This window comes from Mobula hypostoma, chromosome 4, assembly GCF_963921235.1.
Source record: "Mobula hypostoma chromosome 4, sMobHyp1.1, whole genome shotgun sequence".
NCBI lineage: Eukaryota > Metazoa > Chordata > Chondrichthyes > Myliobatiformes > Myliobatidae > Mobula > Mobula hypostoma.
This window is the reverse complement of record NC_086100.1, coordinates 24,415,244-24,436,357: the sequence shown is the minus strand read 5'-3', so window position 1 is coordinate 24,436,357 and position 21,114 is coordinate 24,415,244. Positions and strand designations below refer to the sequence as shown.

The 21,114-nt window shown below is 40.3% G+C and overlaps 1 protein-coding gene across 2 annotated transcripts in view; it reads left to right on the top strand.

Moving 5' to 3' along the window:
• dipk2ab (divergent protein kinase domain 2Ab) overlaps positions 1-21,114 on the top strand; it is a 225,589-nt gene that overhangs the window by 26,803 nt on the left and 177,672 nt on the right. For both annotated transcript variants that reach the window (XM_063045402.1, XM_063045403.1), the window contains exon 2: positions 16,795-17,665. In XM_063045402.1, coding sequence (XP_062901472.1) covers positions 17,012-17,665 — 654 coding nt within the window. In that variant the 5' untranslated portion in view covers positions 16,795-17,011. The remainder of the gene's footprint in view (positions 1-16,794; positions 17,666-21,114) is intronic.

Genomic DNA, 21,114 nt, shown 5'->3' with positions numbered 1-21,114 from the left:
TCTCTGTCTCACCCTAATAAGGGAGAAAGAAGTATTTCTATTTTCCTGGCAGACAACTCGCTGGTTTATGATGTTAAAAGTCCGCCACGTCACTTTTTCTGAGCTCTGTACCCAAAAATCTGGGGACACAACAGCAGATATTCAGACTTCCCGGATAACACATGGCTCTCCTGTCGTGACGCCGACCATCGATCTGCTCGTCTCCAGAGCCCTGAGATCCTAGGCTTCCAAATCTGAGCTGGTCTCTTAGGCCGAGCCCTTGCCATGCCAAACAACAACGGCCAGTTATGAAACCTGAGAGCGGGTCCCATTCCCACAAAGAACCATAGTCAGCGTTTAACTCCAGGTCAGGGTCTTCAAAAGAACCCTGAAAGGGAAAAATAAAGTAATTTCTACCTGTAGGGTAATTTCTAAGCTGAGCGGATGCATGGCAGTGCAGTAAGTGAAATGCTCCCGTGAATGTGGGCTGTGTTGCTGTGCAAGTGGAATTTTCTTTTATATAATTTTGAAATTAAATTAGCATAACGTAATTGTGAAGAACCCTGTAATTAATTTTGGTCCATTGTTGCAAAGAGTAAGTTAATAAAATGATCCAGTCAGCAACACCTGAAGATTTTGACCTATCCACAACATCAAGCAGCATTAACTGTCCTCAACCGAGGTTCAGAGGATCTCTTTGTAAATTCCTTCAGTAAAGTTGTTTGAATACAACTGAAACTCTGCAGTATGCAAAATCAAAAAAAAATACCAAAGTACAGTTATGGTATCGTAGCAATACAGTTTATTGGAATGATGATGTTTGCATCTGTAAGTTCTGATGTTGATACTGCCTATTATTCAATTCATTCAACATGTGTGTAATCACTTGGATAATGGATTCCCTGAATATGGGTTAAGAAAATGGCAAGCGTTTGAACCTGTTGCTTTTGCAAATGCAACCTATTTTGAATTTGGAAAAGAGAATGTTGTACAAATGAATTTTTTAATTTAAAAAACTCAGCTATGATTATAAGTTACGATGAAAGCTTTGCCTCAAAAATATCGCAGCAATACTATGATTTCAAACTCGCCATTTCTGAGAAAATCAAGACTGGATCAATGAAGATATACAAGACTTTTTAATATTTAAAAAGGCATAACTTCGCTGTAATTTCTGAGTTGAGCAGTGACAGTCAACAAGAGGGATTCATTAGAAAGGGCTAATAAAAACTTGAGTGCAAGTGGAGTGGCAATTCTTTTGAGTGTGCCAGTTTTAGAGTGGCTTTGGCTCATCAGGCTTGGGTGAGGTAAAGTATCTAGTATGCTTCTGTTCTTATTTATTCGTTCTTCATCTGTTAGGGCATAGTAGTTTAGTGAGAATGGCTCCAGGAGCAGTGTTTTGTACTGTGTGTGGGATGTGGGAATTCTGGGAGACCTCCAGTCTCTCAGATAAACACGTCTGCACTAGGTGCATCAGGCTGCAGCTCCTGAGAGAACATATAAAGGAATTGGAGCTGCAGCTCAATGACCTTCGACTCATATGGGAGAATGAGGAGGTGATAGACAGGAGATGCAGGGAGGTAGTCACCCCTTGATTGCAGGAGACAGGTAACTGGGTGATTGTCAGTAGGAAGGGAAATACACAGCCAGTGCAAAGTACACCTGTGGCTGTTTCTCTCAATAACTATAAAATTTTAGATACTATTGAGGGGGTTGACCACCCATGGGGAGCCATCATGACCAGGTCCCTGGCACTGAGTCTGGTGCTGTGGCTCAGAAGAGAAGAGAAGTGAGCAGGCCTGCGGTGTTGATAGGTCAGAGGAGCAGAGACGAGATTCTGTGGACGCGATGGAGACATCCAGATGGTATGTTGTCTCCCTCAAGCCAGGTTTAGCGATGTCTTGGATTGGGTTCAGATTTATGGATCATTGGGATCTTTTCCTGGGAAGGTATGATCTGTATAAAAGGGACAGATCTAAAAAATGAAATCAAATCATGAGAAAGAGGTAACAGAGAGTTGGAAGGTGATGAATCATTCTGGATAGAGCTAAGGAACTGCAATGGTTAAAAACTCCTATAGGAGTCATATACAGATTTGCAAACAGTAGCAAGGATGTTGCCTCCAACTTGCAACGGGAGATAGAAAATGCATGCTATAAGGGCATTGTTACAATCATCATGGGGGTTTCAATATGCAGATAAGGAAAATCAGGTTGGTGCTGGATCCCAAGGGAGCAATTTCTAGAATGTCTGAGATGGCATTTTGAAGCAGCTGAACTATTCTGGATTGGGTGTTTTGCAGTGAACCGCAATTGATTAGAGAGGTTAAGGAAGAAGAACCTTCAGGGGCAAGTGATCATAATCTGATCAAATTCATCTTGAAATTTGAGAAGCTAAAGTCAGATGTATCAGTATTACAATAGAATAAAGGGAATTACAGAGGCATGAGAGAGGAGTTCGTCAAAATCGGTTGGAAAAGAACACTGGCAGGGAGGACTGATGGCAGAGCAGCAATGGCTGGGAATTCTGGAAGCAATTCAGAAGGTACAGGATATATATTTTATATATACGCGTGCGAACATATATATAATATATGCACGCGCACACACATACACATACACCCCCCCCCGAAGTGGAAGTATTCTAAAGTCAAGATGATACAACTGTGACTAACAAGAAGTTAAAGCTATCTAAAGGCCAAAAAAAGGGCATTTAATAAAGCAAAAAATAATGGGAAGTTAGATGATTGGGAAGTTTTTTTAAAAAAAAGACAAGACAACTGAAAAAAGTCATTGAGAGGAAAGATGGAATATGAAAGTAAGCTAGGCAATAGTATTAAAGACAATACTAAAAGCTGCTTCAGATGCTTTTGCAGTGAAAAGAGGCGAGAGTGGATATTGGACTGCTGGGAAACAATACTGGAGAGGTAGTAATGGTGGACGAACTGAATAAGTATTTTGCATCAATCTTCACTGTGTAAGACACCTGAAGTGTGTGAAGTAACCATTCCAAGGGAGAAGGTTCTTGGGGAAATTGGCCTGAAGGTCAATAATTCACCTGGGCCAGATGGTGTACACGCCAGGGTTCTGAAACAGGTGGCTGAAGAGATTGTGGTGGCATTAGTAAAGATCTTTCAAGAATCTCTAGACTCTGAAATGGTTCCAGAAGACTTGAAAATTGCAAATATTCTACTCTCTAAGAATAGAAAGAGGCAGAAGAAAGTAAATTTTAAGCCAGTTAGTCTGACCTCAGTGGTTGGGAAGATGTTGGAGTTGATTGTTAAGGATGTGGTTTCAGGGTATTTGGAGGCACATGATAAAATAGGCTGTAGTCAGCATGGTTTTTTCAAAGGAAAACCTTGTCTGATAAATCTGTTGGAATTCTTTGAAGAAGTAACGTGCCCCCTTCAAAAAAGAGTAACAAATTGATATATCTGTTGTTGACAGGGGTGACCACAGGGGTACTCTGCACTGGCTCCTTAACTCCTTTCCTCTTCCTGACTGTCATCTAGTCTCCTGTGTCCTACACCTTGGGTGTAACTACCTCTCCGTATGCCCTAGCTATCTCCACCCGCACACCCCCCCCCCGCCCCAGTGTCCTGAATGATCATGCTCCAGCATCTTAATGCAGATTGTTAGAAGCTGGTAGGATGCACTTCTCACAGTTGTCAGGTCTCCCTGACTTCCTGCAAGAGGAACATTCAACTCTCCTGCCTGGCATCTGTACTGCCCTAGCTGAGCAGCTAAAGAAAGAAGAGAACGACCTAACCTTGAGCTTTTCTTTCCTTTGCTTTCTCTGACTGAAGCCTCTCCTCGTTGAAAGAGCTAAAACCTCAAGTTCACCTCTGTGACTCTTGTCCACTCAGACAAAGGCTGCTGCCCTTGCCCCTGCCTCCTTTTAATTTGCTCTTGCTAATCCCAAATATTGATTCGTCGCTTTCGTGACCCGCTACTGGCCTTTCTATTTGGGCAGTGGACCTTAGTCAAATCCCCGTCTTCCAATCAACAGGAATTCTGCAGATGCTGGAAATTCAAGCAACACACACAAAAGTTGCTGGTGAACGCAGCAGGCCAGGCAGCATCTCTAGGAAGAGGTGCAGTCGACGTTTCAGGCCGAGACCCTTCGTCAGGACTAACTGAAGGAAGAGTGAGTAAGGGATTTGAGAGGGGGAGGGGGAGATCCAAAATGATAGGAGAAGACAGGAAGGGGAGGGATGGATGGAGCCAAGAGCTGGACAGGTGATAGGCAAAAGGGATTCGAGAGGATCATGGGACAGGAGGTCCGGGAAAGGGGGGGGGGACCCAGAGGATGGGCAAGGGGTATATTCAGAGGGACAGAGGGAGAAAAAGGAGAGTGAGAGAAAGAATGTGTGTATAAAAATAAGTAACAGATGGGGTACGAGGGGGAGGTGGGGCATTAGCGGAAGTTAGAGAACAACACCTTATATTCCGTCTGGGTAGCCTCCAACCTGATGGCGTGAACATCGACTTCTCTAACACATGACAAACCGACTTAAAAACTAACAAAAACCACATAATTATGACATAGTTACAACAGTGCAAAGCAATACCGTAATTTGAGAAGAACAGACTATGGCACAGTAAAAGTCTCAAAGTCTCTCAGGTCCCATCATCTCACGCAGATGGTGAACCTCCAGCGCTGCCAACTTGCCGGTGCAGCATCCTGGATGCGTCTGACTCCGAGTCCGTCCGAAAAACTCTGAGCCTCCGAATCACCTCTTCGACACTGAGAACCGAGCACCATCTCTGGCGAGCACTTCGACCCCGGCCCTGGCAACAGGCGATACGCAAAGCCGAGGATTTGGGGCCTTTGTCTCCGGAGATTCTCGATCGCACAGTAGCAGTGGCAGCGAAGCAGGCATTTCGGAAGTTACTGCAGATGTTCCTCTGTGCTTCTCACAGCTGTCTCTATCAAATCTGGATTGTGCACGTACCCTAGTTACACGTAATCGATATCATTCGGAACGGCTGCGCGTGCTGTGTCATGCCACCATCTTGTCCATTCACTGGAATTCAGAAGAATGAGGGGTGACCTCATTGAAACTGATTGATAAAAGACCTCAATAGAGTAGATACGGAGAGGATGTTTCCTGTGGTGGGAGAGTCTAAGACCAGAAGATACAGCCTCAGAGTAGAGGTGTGTCCTTTTAGAATGGAGATGAGGAATATCTTTAGCTAGAGAATGGTGAATTCATGGAATTCTTTGCCACTGGCAGCTGTAGAGGGTATGTATATTTGAGGCAAAGGTTGAGAGATTCTTGTGGTCAGGGCATGAAGGGATACAGGGAGAAGGCAGGAGATTGGAACTGAAAGCTAAAATGGATCAGTCATCATGAAATAGAAGAGCAGTCAATGGGCCAAATGGTCTAATTCTGCTCCTGTATCGTATGGTCCTATGGTTCACTGATATTAAACTGTGTGCTGAGAAATGAAGAATTTGAAGAACTCAGTTATTGTTTATATAGTTGGAACATCTCAAATTTTTAATGCTGACTGCAAACGTGGATTCAGTTTTATGAATTCAATGAAATGTAAATCTAGAAACAGATTAGAAGTGATATGTTTGGATGATCTAATAAAGATTAAGTTGTATTAATGTGGACTGTGTTGATATACAATGGATTTGTAATTAGACATGAAGAGAAAGTTTAGGAAATGTGAAAAATTTTTGTTGTACTGCATTTCATTATATCCTTCTATTAATCAGATCAAAAGTATGTGACTTCAGTTTTCATTCTAAGTATTCATAATATGCATATTACAAAAAATTGAAGTGTGTAGTTTTCAGGCCTTGTTTAAAACAAAATATTTCCTGTTCAGAGCAGTGGTTGGTCTGCACAGATGTTTTAAAAAAAAATTACAGAGAACATTGCCCTCAGTGAACTTTTGCTGTACTTCCTCTATCTTATTCTCTTTGAATAAGGAGAATAACCTGTACAGATATCAGATACACTGTCCCATATAATTATGTGTACTTCAACTCCCTTGGAATAAAACATAATATACTCTGTGCCTTCCTAATTGCTTTATTTGCATGTGAATTTTCCAGGTGCCACTGAAAAAGTCTCTTTTCAATTTAATTTCATTTGAATAAGAAGACATCTTTTTAAAAAAGAGAGAGCATTAATTTTCCAGCTTTGTGTTTCATCTGCCATGTCATTGTCTCATTCACTTGCTGTCTATATCCCCATCTTCACAACTTGTGTTTCCATCCAGGTTTGTTTTATCAGGAAGCTTGAGTATATTACACACGCTCCTCTTGACTGAATGACAGGGTCCTTCTGATCTTTGCGGCACTCAATTTGAAAATCACCTGTGTATTTTCACTTGATTTGCATACAAAATAATGTGACGATATTTGTTATCTAATCAGTAGCAAATATTCTGGAATACAGTGGATTTTGAGAGACCCTTGCACACTTATTTCCGTTAACATTTTTTTCCAAAATCACGGGATGTTGGTTTTGGATCTTGTGGATTGGTTGGTTTATAGTGCCAAGTTAGTGTTGCGGTTAGCATGACGCTATTACCGCTCACGTTTCAGACTTCAGTGTTCAACTCCAGGGCCAACTGTAAGGGGTCTGTACGTCCTCCCTGTGGATTACATGGGTTTTCCCAGGCTGCTCTGGTTTCCTCACACAGTCTCAGTCTAAAGAGGTTGGTCATTGTAAATTTTCCAGTTGGAGTTAATTGGCTTTGTTGGAGTTGTTGCAGTGGTGTGGCTCAAAAGGCTGACTCTGTGCTGTACTGCTAAAGAAGAAAGTAATCTACAGCTAATTTTTCTCAGCTCCTTATTCTTTTCCAGACCTCTTCTGGAATATTGCCTGGAGATTTTCAGTGTCTTCTATAAAGATAAGTATAAAATATTTGATCAATTGCTCATTCAAGGAAGTGAGCAATTTCAGGACCTAACCCAGATGCAACATATTGATGCAGCTATAGAGAAGGTGACAATGGCTATATTCCATTATGGTTTTGGTTTGTCCACTAAAACACTCAAAAACGTATGCAAATGTACCATGGAGGGCATTCTGACTGGCTGCATCAGCGTCTAGTATGGTGGGGGGGTGGGTAGGATTTACTACTGCACAGGATGAAATAAGTTGCAGAAACTTATAAAATTAGCTCTACCATGGTTTCCAAGATATCTTAAAGGAGTGGTGCCTTCAGAAGGTGGTGGCCATCATTAAGGACCCCCTCCACTCAGGACCTGCCGCCTTCACACTGTTACCATCAGGAAGGAGGAACAGAAGCCTGAAGGGACATTCTCAGCAATTCAGAAACAGCTTCTTCCCCTCTGCCATTGGATTTCTAAATAGACATTGAACCCTACTTCATTACTTTTTCTTATTTCTGTCATCTTGCACTACTTATTTTAACTTAACTATTTAATAGACACATATATACTTAATGTAACTTTTTTTCTGTTTACTTATGTATTGCATTTTACTGCTGTTAAGTTAACAAATTTCATGACACATGCCGGTTATATTAAATCTGATTCTTGTGTTTCCTGAGTTCTTCCTCCCTCCACTGTTTTACCAGTCTCAACCAAGAAAGGAACCGTGTTAACTTTCTCTGACCTGTTTTCTTTTTACTTAGTGTAATCCGTTCTCTATATCCTGACGAAGGGTCTCGGCCTGAAACGTCGACTGCACCTCTTCCTAGAGATGCTGCCTGGCCTGCTGCGTTCACCAGCAACTTTTATGTGTGTTGCTCTATATATGTTTGTTTCTTGCTAAGCCATTCCTGTAACTTTGTCCTCGTCAGAAATTTTTGGTAAAGTTACCAGCCTTTTCCTTGGATCCAGTGTTACTTCATTTGCTGTGATTCGATAAATTTTCTTGTTGGAGGTTCTTGCCTTAATCAGAATCTGGTTTAATATCACTGGCATATGTCGTGAAAACAACAAATCTCACAACATATCCTGGTGATATTAAACCTGATTCTACCTTAAAGGAAGATGTTTGTTATAAATTAAGTTAAATGTTAGCCAGTGCTTGTGATGTGTCGACCCAATGCTATAGCTAACTGGCACTGGGCATCTTTTGTATTTGAAGTCACATACTTATAATAAAGTTCTATCACTAAAACATTTAATCTTTTCTCATTGTACTGTATCTCTAAAATAGCCTGTTCTCTAGTTGGTTGTTCAGTTTATAAATGTAAAGAGCTATTTTGTATACATTCCATGAACTTGCCTTCCACAAAGTTATTGCTGATTTGTTTTTCCTAGTCTATACAGTATATAAATTCTCATGATTGCTGTATTACTTTTAATACGTGTCTCTCTCTTAGAGGTTCCACAAGCAACTCCCTCAGTTTTCTTAGCTCCACTCAAATTGATTCTAAATTTTGACTGAGCTAAGACAATTTCTATCTAGTGCTGATTTCTCATCCATTTAACAGGGAAGCCCTTATCTTTTCTCTTCTGGCTATAAGTTACACATCCTGCCTTAGTCACTTTTGAATTATGCCTTTGTAAAGGCTGTTAGATTATGTCTATTTATTTTCATTTGTGCCATAGTGTTTGTCTCAATATGAATGCTCCAGGTAAAGATTCTTCAATTTTATTTTAATCATTCTTCCCTGCTGCCTTTCTAATTGAAGGTATACTCTTGTCTTTATATGTCCTGTCCCTCCTTAATGTCCTGTTATGAGTATCTGCAATATCACCTTGTTTTTCCTATTTAATTTCCAGTTTTGATCCATGTTTAAAACAGCTCTTTCCTTTTTGCACCCATCTAGACTATTTAATGTCTTATTTACAACCCTAGTTATTCAGTCTACTGGGGCATTAGTTCCTGTTCAATTTAAACAAAGCCTTTACTAATGGGCATCTCCCTCTTTCCTTGGTACTTGTGCTAGTGATCCATAACTTTAAACTCATTTTCTTCCACTCCAATTTTTGGAGCCTTAAGATCAATTCTCTGCTTTTTCTTGGACATAGGAAATAATCTGGGTATTATTGTCTTTATGATTCTACTTTGATTTATGTACTTTAGATCCTTCTACTCCTTGAATAGAATTACTACACCTCCTTCCTATTGAAAACCATTAATTTCCACATGGACCATGACAAGTACATTTTTCCCTTCCCTAGTTTTCTCTTTCCCTATTCTATCACTTGGGATCGAGGAGACCTTATTCTTTGGTATTATGGGTTCTGAGGGATTGATTGGATCAATGTTGAAACTGCATACTCTTCCTCAATGATGAGATTTTAAGAGTTTTTATGTACTTTCTGTTACTTCGACCAGGTTTCAAGTCAATTGAGATTGTTGTCATCTGTGAAAATACATGTATACCATGTTGACCATGGATGTTGTGTTTCAGTTGTCTACGTGAAATGCAAGCCAGTACAACAAGCTGTTGCCCATGTAGAGGGTCCCACCTCCACATAGGTGATGAATCCAAAGGAATGGACGAGACAGATAGTTTAGCACTAGTAGTGTCGCAGGAGTTGCCATGTAACACCTGTGTAGCATCAGCTTATCGTGTGTGATTAATCGCCACACTCATTGAGAAAATCAAATTACATAGCCTACTAGCATCTAGTGTAGTACTATCAGAAGATCAGAATGAGGCAGTGAACAGAAACCACACTTCTGGAAAAAAGGGTTTTGTTTATAAGAAAAAAACAGTATGTGCAAAATATTTACATGACCAGGAACAATTCAAAATTCCAACGTTCTGTTTAGGTTCCAAATCTTGGATGTCAAACCAAAACAAATTCCTTTTTAATTAGAATCAGTGAGATTCCTTTATTACTCTAATCTCTCTAACTAATTCAGTCTAGTGTTATGCAAACACAAGGAAATCTCGTTTACAGCCTAAACTTTTCTTTTTACTTTTCCCTAGTTAGTTAGAAAACTAACTATAATTCCTATTCTCAAGTATTATACTTCAGTTTCAGTTCCAGGCAGTATATCTATAAGTTTAAATTCAAATTCAAAAATTATATATACACAATTTAACTCCTGTCACAACAATTCTCCAACGTCACAACTATTAAAGTAAATCTCGTTTAGTAACTTGTCAAAGTCTTTGTAAAAATAATCAGTTCTTGCAGAAAATCAAATTTGGATTTCACTGAAAATGAACTTATACATCCAACTGTATTAAATCCTCTGCGTCATTGCACATTTCGCTCCCGTGCTGATTCTTTGAAACTTGGGTGACTCGCCAGCTTGTTTCTTCTTTGGAATGAAATAGTTTATCATCCATAGCAAGTTAGTTCACAAACTTGTACAAAAACTCCACCAAATCCATTGGGATGATTTTACAGAACTAATTCCTGACTACACGGTAGGGATTTTGGACATTTGTCTCTGCTGATATTGTCTCTGTAGCTGCTGCGTGTTACAGCTGTAGCTTCAATAAATCTTTTATTGCTACTGCCTCTCCTCTAGGGGTTTCACTCCGAGGTTTTCAAATTAGTAGGGTAAAGATATTCACTACTAGTTCCACTCTTAATACTTCTAAACATTGCTGTGTTTCTCCCCTTGTCTGTGCTGCATCAGCCATACCTCTCCTCGCATAGCATATTTAAAAAAAAATTCTCTTTTTTGAAAAAAATCGATAAACCTTGTTTTCATCCCTCCACAGGTAGAGCTTTCTAACGTTACATCTTTGGGTTTGATTAATCTGGTTTATACCAGTAAGCATTGAATTTAATGTAGTACTATTTTAGGGACTCCAGCTCCAGATGATTCCTCAGGATTTACTCCCATGCCTTCCCCATGAGTATGTGTAGCCGCGAGGCAGCTAAGGTTTGAGATCAGTGTTTTCCTTCTGGATGAGCTGCCAACCACGGCTGATAAGCCCCATCCTACTGAAGCAATGGTTTTAAGACATCAGTAACCCACCATTGCCCTTCTCCTGTCAGTAGAAACAGTTCAGTTCTTAGTAGCTAATCCAGAAGTGAAGGCCAGGAGCAGCACTTGGTTGTCAGAGGCTATTTGAGACATACACCATTGAGACCTTTTAATAGGTATTGGGAGCTTATCCCCACCACCAGCCCCTGCTATAACAACCTCAAGGAACTAATGGAAAAACCTACTTGAGCAATATTCACAAGGAACATGTAAACATAAATTATGCAGACTTTGCATAATTTACAAAAAAAGGACAAATGAAAGCAGTTAATTTTAGTGCAATGTAACCTTGGTGTTGCCAATCTAATGATTAAGCTTTTGCCAGTTGGTTCAAGAAAGTAACTTATTTTTCATGTTCATATCGTGACCTGGTTAATCCGAAAGGAGACCAATCCTGACACTAGGCGCCAGTCAAGAATGGCTTGACTGGTGCGACATGCTAGGAGGGACTTATTTTTCAACCTGTTTTTTGAGAACTTCTGATGTGCCTATTTAAGGTTCTTGATACCACCTTGAACACTGCTGCTAAACTTAAAAGCTAGAGCTTCCAAAGTCAGTGGAGTTATTGCACTCGTTTCCAAAAAGATTTTGAGCTTTTCCTTCAGTCTTGTTTGTCTAGGAATGTCTTCTCAATATAGCTTGGAGATGCTGTCTGTTTCAGCAATTGGGTGTCATGTATGTATGCAAATGGTATAACCTGCCTGATGTACTGCTTGAGTGTGATCAGGGTCTCAGTGCTTGGAATTCTGAGCTGGGAGAGGACAGTGAAGTTGTTTTCTTTTGACCTTGAATGAATCTGGTTGTTTTGTAGACACACAGAATTAGTGTTTTTTTTTTGGCGTGTGCGTGCGTCCGTGATGATGTCTTTTTCATGGCTTTTTACAAGGTGCGGAGCGAGAGAGAGAGAGAGACTGTATGGCGCGCCACTCCTCACACAAACATTTTTGCAATATTTTCCCCTTCCGAGTTGCGATCTCGACACTCAAACCGGCACGGATAGAACGTGTACTCGGGAGCAGACCCGATTGGTTTTGAACCCGGGAAACTCCACTCCCGGGTCCGGCGCCGATGTCATTGCACCACCATCTGGCCCAGAATTAGTGTTTTTTCTAATGCCTTGAGGAGTTTGCTGTGTTAGATTCAGATTTGAGAAGCATGCAGGAGGGTTGGGAATCACTACTGCTTAGTAAATCATGCATTTTGAGTCTGATATGTGGTCTTGATCTTAAATTCTTTTTCATTCAATGGACCAAGGGTTGTGCTGGCATAGTGACAGCAGCAATGAAGGTTTTGGAGATAAGAGAAGTAGTCCACATTTACCAAGATCTCGCGATGAACCGTGGAGATCAATGTGGAATAGCAGATGCATATTTTAATTCACTAAAAGCTTTGACTCCTTTAGTAGGGTGGGACTGTCAGTTTTGTTCCCTACTGTCTATAGTCTCTTTCATTTGCTCCATCACAGTATGCAAGCTTCCACATTATCAAATCTCAATCCTAACCAGTATTAGTCAGGGCTATGTTGTTACCTAGTTCTTTTTCTCAATCTTTTTTACTGCATTGTTATATAAACAAAATGCTGGAGGAACTCGGCATGTCAGGCAGCATCTACGGAAATGAATAAACAGTCAACATTTCCATAAGATATAGGAACAAAATTAGGTTATTAGGCCCATAGTCTGCTACGCCATTTCATCATGGTTTATCCATTTCTCTCTCTGCCTCATAAAATATAGGTCTTGTAGGTTTCCTTACCTGCATCTCCTCCATTTCCCAGATATCCAAGCTCACCCCATCTTCAAGCCATCTTTACAGGGATAGCGTTGCTCTTGTCCTAACCTACCACCCCATGAGCCTCTGTGTCCAAGACATCATTCAACGCAACTTCCGCCATCCCCAACAGAGACTCTACTTCCTAAGGAAGCTAAAGCACGCTCTCCTCCCTCATCACCTGCTGATCAACTTCTGTCGGACAACTATAGAGAGCCTCCTGACGTATTGCTGTGCAGTATGGTTTGCCAGCTGCACAGAACAGAACAGGAAGGACTTGCAGCGGGTGGTGAGGGTAGCAGAGCGGGTTATTGGCACAACATTACCCTCCCTCAGAGACATTTATACTGGCAGACTTCAAAAGAAGGCTGCTTGTATTTCAAAGGATTCCACTCATCCTGGACATCACCTATTTTCCCCTCTACCTTCTGGGAAGAGATACAGAGCATTAAGGACGAAAACAAAGAGACTCCTTAACAGCTTCTACCCACAAGCAGTGAAATGTGTAACACCCCCTTTCCTTCTCCTGCCCCACTCCTAAGACGGCGGCAGCTAAATGCATCACTCTTCCAGGAATGGCATGTGTGCAATAGTCCTACCCCCTCCATCCATATATTATTAATTTTGGACTGCACTCCTGAGGTTTTAGAGTTTATCTTGTGTATATATTCTTGTGCTGTAAAACGTTGAGCTGCTAAACTGTGTTTCATTGCTCCACATCAATGACAATAAAGATATTCTTAGTCTTAAAGAAATAATCTGATCCTACTACCAAACACATCTTTACCCTCTACCCCCCACCAACTCTTTCGATAGGGATTACTCCGTGACTACCTTGTTCATTCATCCCCCGGCCCCCCCCCCCCACTAATCTCTATTCCTCGCACTTATCCCTGTAAGCAGCCAAAGTGGTACTTCTGCCTGTTCACTTCCCTCACCTCCATTCAGGGCCCCAAACAGTCCTTCCAGGTGAGGCAACAATTCACCTGCAAATCTGTTGGGGTCATATATGTATCTGGCACTCCCAATGTGGCCTCCTCTATATTGGCGAGAGCTGTCATAAATTGGGGAACTGGTTTGCCGAACACCCCCATCTGCCAAAAATAGAATTCCCTGCTGACCAACAATTTTAATTCCTATTCCCGTTCCAACATGTCGGTCTGTGGCCTCCTCTTGTGCCACAATGAGGCCACCCTCAGTGTGGAGGAGCAAAACCTCACTCCATCTGGTTAGTCTCCAACCTGATGGCATGAACATTGATTTCTCCTTCTGGTTTTAAAAACAATCCCTCCGCTCTTCTACTCCCCACTGTGGCCTCTTGGTACTTCTCATTGCCTATCATCGCCCTCTGGTGCCCCTCCTCTTTCCCTTTCTCCCATAGTTCATTCTGTCCTATCAAATTCCTTCTTCTCCAGCCTTTCCCACCCACCTGGCTTCACCAATCACTTTCTAACAAGTCCTTCTCCTCCCCCTCACTTTTTTTTATTCTGGCATTTTTGTCCCTTTCCAGTCCCGAATAAGGATCTCTGCCCGAAATGTTGACTGTTAATTCATTTCCTCAGATGCTGCCTGAACTGAGTTCCTTCAGCATTTTGTGTGTTGCTTTGGATTTCCAGTGTCTGCAGAATTCCTGTTAATTCCTGTTTAAAAAAGTTATTTTAACCCATTTTCTCTTTAAGTATGACCTACACCTATGCTCTTGCCACACCAGGCTTTCTTTTCATTAAGGATTATATACCCCGATCTAAAATACTGTATCCCATCAGAATAAAGCTGACCTTCTCAATTAATGATTGGGACCTTTGTTCAAATGTAGCACCCATTGTATTTGCCATTACTTCAATCTTGGATGAGCTGCATTGTGCAGGTGATGTTTGTGTTTATATATGTTTGGAGACTGAGCTCCAAACCAGCATTGACATATTCACTGATCCACCTGAGAGGATGGACCTCATGCTGATTGAAACTAGTGCCTTTCTGTTGAATGATATTAAATTAGTAATTAGATTGTTATACTTGTCATTAGGTCTGGGTGCTAATATAGTTTCACAGTACTTGTTTTAAATGTATGTAGTGGAGTAGAATTCAGTGAACCTCATCTATGATGAAAAGAAATCACAAACATCAACTATATTATCTATGTTTTGACATTAGGATTAACTTGCAGAACAAAAAAGTTATTTTAACCCATTTTCTCTTTAAGTATGACCTACACCTATGCTCTTGCCACATCAGGCTTTCTTTTCATTAAGGATCATATTCTCGAGGCACTGTGGTCAGTGGTTATTGCATGCTGTGCAAATGTTTGAAGCATTCAAATGAGACCAGAAATTAGTAAATTATACTTATTTGCTTTCCATTATAACACTAAGATGTCTTGGCTGAAGCACTTTTAGATACAATATGACAAATGTCAGCTACTTCATGCACAGCAAATTTCTCTAAAAGACAATAGAACTACTATTTGGCCTGTTGGTTTAAAACTTACTTTTTTCTCTAAATAGTCATATGCATTTCTTCACGCTTTCCTGCAGGAGTGCCCGAGTTGGTTTAATTCCTTGTCTGAAAATAGCACCTGTAAAAATTTAGCACTCAGTTTCGGACAGGGTTTCCCAAATTTTTTTTAACGCCATGGACTTCTACCATTAACTGAGAGGTCTGTGGATCCCAGGATGGGAACCCCTGATTTAGGGAGAAATTCTAGCTTTGTTAGTACCGTACAAGTCATGGAATCATGCAACATTGCAATTGCCATTCAGCCTAACTTCAACCTTGCATGATTAGTCCCATCTACCAGCCCTTGGTCTTTCGCTTTCTGTGCTCAGGCAATTCAAGTTCTCAGTTTGGCACTTTTTAAATGATGTCAAGGACCCAGCTTCAACCACTCTCTTAGACTGTGCATTCCACGTACTTGTCACTTTAAGTGAAGGATCCTTGTACATCCCTTCTCAATCTCTTCACCCTTGCCTTAAATTTATGTCCTCTAGCTTTATCTCTCTTGAAGAGGAAAAGTTTCTGGCAGTCTTCTGTATCTACACCACTCTTAATTTTAATCATGCACCCTCTTAATTTGTCTCTGCTCATAACAATATCTTGATGAATCTTCAATGAACTCTGCCCAGTCATATCCTCCCTCCTTGAGCATGGTGACCAGAACTCCATGCAGTATTCCTGTGGCAATCTATGTTTTATGAAGTTGGAACTTAATTTTTTGTATGCCGTAAGCCTTCCTAATCACTTTTTTGGTGTTGCCACCTTCAAGGGTCTATGAACTTGTACTCCAAGGTCCTCTGCCCCTAGGACTCCACTGGTCATGGTGCATGTTTCATTAGTACTTGATTAACACATTGAAAATAACTTTCCAGTTTGATATTACTCCCACCCCCATAACTATTTACACTCTGCCAATATTTCTGTTAGCCATAAACTTATTGATTGTGCCTCCCACATCCAAGTCTTTCATGTATGTTACATACACCAAAGGTCCTTGTGCTGATCCTTGTGGGACATCACTAGTTACAGGAATCAGATTTCAAAAACTACCCTTATCTTCTGTCTCCTTTTACCGATCCAGTTTTGAATTCTATTTGCCAACTTGCCTGGGGTCGTGTGGGTCTTCACCTTTGAACTATTGTCCCATGTGGGACTTTGTTAAAGGTCTTGGTAAAATTCTTGTAAATCACATCTACTGTCCTTCTCTCACTGATACACTCATTTACTCTGGGGTGTGAGAATATACCTTCTCATGGAGATGTGAGTGAGCATAGACTGGCATTTTTTAATGTAGACATCAGAAGTTAGCTCTTAAATATTATTGCCCAAAATTGTGCGGAGTTGAAGCAGAAGACCTTAATAAAACATAACTGATATTAACAATATTGTATGTTGATCAGCTACCAACAATATATTACTGTTGCTTTTTTTTGTAGTCATGGATTATTATTTATCTCATGTTTTTAAAAATATTTATCCAAACTTTACACACCATTATCGTTCAACCCCCTGCCAACTCTAGCCTGAATTATGAAAAAACTGTTTTAAAGACAGTTTAAGTTGAAGTTGTGTGCTATTTACATATGATTGTATTTTTTTTTCTCTAGCTGAAACAGTTGTACTATAGCAATTATGTTTTGTTTTCTTTTTCTCAGACTGATCACCAGAACAGGAAGTTCCTTGGACAGATATGCTGAGAATTTGAAGATGTGAGATGTGTGAATCCATGGAAGCAGAGCTCTCTTAGGATCGTTTACCTGATCAAATTTAAAATAAAACTGAGTATGTAAGGGGAAAATAGTTTGTCAACATTGACTTTTTATAAAGAATCATCAGTGTTAATGAGTCATTAAAGTTGATGCAGACAGAACCATGTGGCGATTATTTACACTGAAGCTTGGTCGCTTATACTGCTGCTTTAAGTTTCTTTTTGTGGTGAGTCTGTTGGTGTTCATGTTAATGAATACTCACACATTATTTGACTCCTTTCAGAAGAATGAACTTGCGGATCGTCGTTTTATTAGTCTCAACAAATGTCCAGCGTGCTTTGGTACTAGTTGGTGTCGTAAATTTATGAATGGCCAAATCACATTTGAAACATGGGGTCGCCTACGAATTCTGGATTTCTTGAACGTGAAAAATGTCTACTTCGCTCAGTATGGGGAGCCAAGGGAAGGTGCAAGGCGTGTTGTTCTCAAACGCTTGGGTTCTAATCAAGAACTGACAGAGATGGATCAAAAGATCTGCAAACGGGCCACTGGGCGACCCCGTTGTGATGTTACACAAGCTATATACAAGACTCAGTTTTCTCGTTTAAATGGAGAAGTTCGGTTACTAACTCCAGATATTGTGGAAGGATGGTCAGACTTGGTGCATTGTCCATCGCAAAGACTCCTAGACAGAATCGTACGCAGGTATGCTGAAACGAAGGATTCTGGAAGCTTCTTGATGAAGAATTTGAAGGACTCTGAGCGGATGCAGCTGCTTCTAACATTGGCTTTTAACCCAGAGCCCCTAGTTCTTCAGGTATGATGTATATCTTTTTAAATTTTCGACAGAATTTGATTCAGACTGCTTGGCTAATCATTCCAAAATCATTGCTAAGTCATTTTAATTTTTTTTTCTGTATGTGAGTGGAGTAATAACTAAGTTGAGGGATTCTGATTATGTCAGTGACTCAATCTCTGTTCAAACAATGATATAATTTTGGCAGTGATTCTTGCCTCTTTAATATTGCTTTTAATATGGAATAATCTTAATAAAATTTAGAAAAATAAATTAAGGAAAACAAGTGCTCTTATAGTCACTCATTGTTGATTTATTCAAGAAATTGGGTTTGTGTGGTAAATCTTTCTTACATATGGACACAAAATGTGCAAAAGCAAGGTGATTTGTTTTTAATCTAATTTTAGTCTGTAATGAAATTCTATCAACCAAGGGTTGGCAGTAATGGTATTTAATAATTTTTCATAAAGTAAAATATTGAGATTTTGAAGCTATCAAATGTTTAGAAGTTCAAATTTGTAAACTAATGTTTATTATCTTGAGATTAAAATCCTATTAGTAGTTTTGAGTTCATTAAGATACTATATCAAATAGAAATTTTATGGTTTGATATTGTATCTTTTGTTTATTGTTCAACATAACATTGCATTGACAAATGTAGTAGACATTAAAGAAGCAAATTTTCATTTTTAAAGACTTGCTGAAGTTTTAGTAGTGGTTGAAGTGTGGAAGGAGCAATTCTGCCTTTTCACTCGGTGCCGATTCTGTAAGAGGCCTCCGCCAACTCCTTCATTTCTGGAACTTGCTGTCTTTTAAAAACTAATTTATCAGTCTCAGTGTATATTATCTTGTTTGTATCTTATTGTACACTTTGTTTTTACAACTTATCCTTTATTTGCCACTTAGCTACATTAACCTATCAACATATCTTTAGGATGTGGGAAAAGACCAGAGCACTATATGTGATCCCATTGATGGTGTGCAGATTCCTTGTGGACAGATGAACTATGGTCCCTGGAGCTGAAAAGAATGGCGAATAGAACATAGAATAGTACAGCACAGTACAGGCCCTTCGGCCCACAATGTTGTGCTGACCCTCAAACCCTGCCTCCCACATAACCCCCACCTTAAATTCCTCCATATACCTGTCCCTTCTATCATCAATGGCTCTTTTCTGTTCTTGGCAGCTTGAGCAACGGCTCGTAGAATCTTTTCTTTGTCTTGAAATCTTAAATATTTTATTAAAATTGATCGTGGATATTGGTCACCTTGTGGTTTTGGTCTTAGAGCTCTATGTGCTCAATTTCAATTGATCGGTCTTCCTCTTTCATTTGCAAAGTTTCCAGGATCCATCTTTGAAAAAATTCTATTGGATTGTCTCCCTCTATACCTTCTTTTAGACCAACAATCTTAATATTATTTCATCTACTAAAATTTTCCAGCACGTCCACTTTTTCCAACAGTCGATTTCTTTCTGTTTTCCAGACAAGCATATCATTTTCTGTTTTTTCCACTCTGTCCTTGATATGTTCCATTGTTCTTTCCAACTTTTGAAGTTTCTTATCTATTTTCTCCTGTCTTAAAGCTTTATCGTAGCTCAGCTTCATGTTTCTAATCTCTATTTTTACTCCTTTTAATTCAGTCATTACTTGCAATAAACCCTCTGTTATGTCTCCATCATATCCTTTACTTCTGGTCTCCTCCAGTTCTTCCTCCTCTTCTTCATCTGTGTTCTCTGCGGAATCCGATTCTGACTCCGAGTCACTTTCGCTTGCAGTGGGCGTCTTGTAGTTTGAGTTGTATTGATTTACGCATGCCAACTTTGCGCATGCGCAATTCCGGCATCATCTTCCCGGGGACAGCTACCGCCACCATTGCTCCCTGCTCTTCTACGCCAGAGATGAAACGTGTCTCCTCCGAAGGAGATCCAACCTGAGTCCGAGGATCCATCGCTGCAGTAGGCCTTTTTTTCTTCCCGTCTCGCGGCAACTTCATAACGACAGACTACTTCTGTTGTGACTTACGAGGCATATCGTAAAATAATCTTGAGAAGTTTATAAGTAGTTTTCGGAAAGTATTTATTAACTTTGTTTAAATGGTACTTTGCTGATTTTTTATGGGAGAGCTGGATTCATACGTCTCAATCCCACGTCATTACGTGACGACCCCCGATATCAATCAGCTTGAGCATAGTTTAGAGTTGTCCTGAGATTATTGCATGTTGTGTTTTAAACATGGCTTTCAGATTAATATTCACTGATTAATTTGTATGTCTTTATCTTGGTTTTACCAAAATCTAGTTGAATTAATTTTTCTGTAATCAGATGATTTTCTTTTCATTTTAAATGAAAAGATGAAGCATCTTTCACTCACTGGTTTTGTCTGGAATTAAGCTGTTCAGTTTAGTGAGTTTGTTCAGTTCAGAATTTTAAAAAGAGCAAAAACAAGGCTTGGATTTTCAAGCAACACACACAAAAGTTGCTGGTGAACGCAGCAGGCCAGGCAGCATCTCTAGGAAGAGGTACAGTCGACGTTTCGGGCTGAGACCCTTCGTCAGGACTAACTGAAAGAAGAGCTAGTGAGAGATTTGGGAGGGGGAGATCCAAAATGATAGGAGAAGACAGGAGGGGGAGAAATGGAGCCAAGAGCTGGACAGTTGATTGGCAAAAGGGATATGAGAGGATCATGGAACAGGAGGCCCAGGGAGAAAGAAAAGGGTGGGGGGGGGACCCCAGAGGATGGGCAAGGGGTATAGTGAGAGGGACAGAGGGAGAAAAAGGAGAGAGAGAAAGAACGTGTGTATATAAATAAATAACGGATGGAGTACGAGGGGGAGGTGAGGCATTAGCGGAAGTTTGAGAAGTCGATGTTCATGCCATCAGGTTGGAGGCTACCCAGACGGAATATAAGGTGTTGTTTCTCCAACCTGAGTGTGGCTTTATCTTTATAGTAGCTTGGATTATTCTTTTAAACCAAGCAAAAGATAGCAAAAACAAATCAGTTTGTTAGATCTCATTACCAGATTGACAGAAATTACCAATAGGAATAAAACCTGGTATAGCAAAAGTGAGATGCATGAAGAATGCAACAGGTAATTTTACCTATGCAAAATGCTTTGTTGCTGTCGTCATCGTGGCTATCCCTCGAGGTCGAGGATGATGGTCTTCGTTCTGAAGAAGTGGCCCACAGAGTGAAGATGCCTGTGTGTGTATTTGTTTAACGTGTACTTGATGTTGCACTCCAAGAAGCATATGATACTTCACAAATCAACCAACTGATTCCAATGGCATGGAAGCCACGATGATTGGAGCTGATGGATTTGTGGCACCCTTCAACCGCCTTCACAGCCATTGAGTTTGAAGTAACTTTGTCTGCTTGTTCCACCGTTGAGGTCTTGGTTGGATTGTTCTTTGTCAGGGACCTCACCCTTGACGTTACTGCCATGGGTGACCCTACCAGGAGCATAGCTC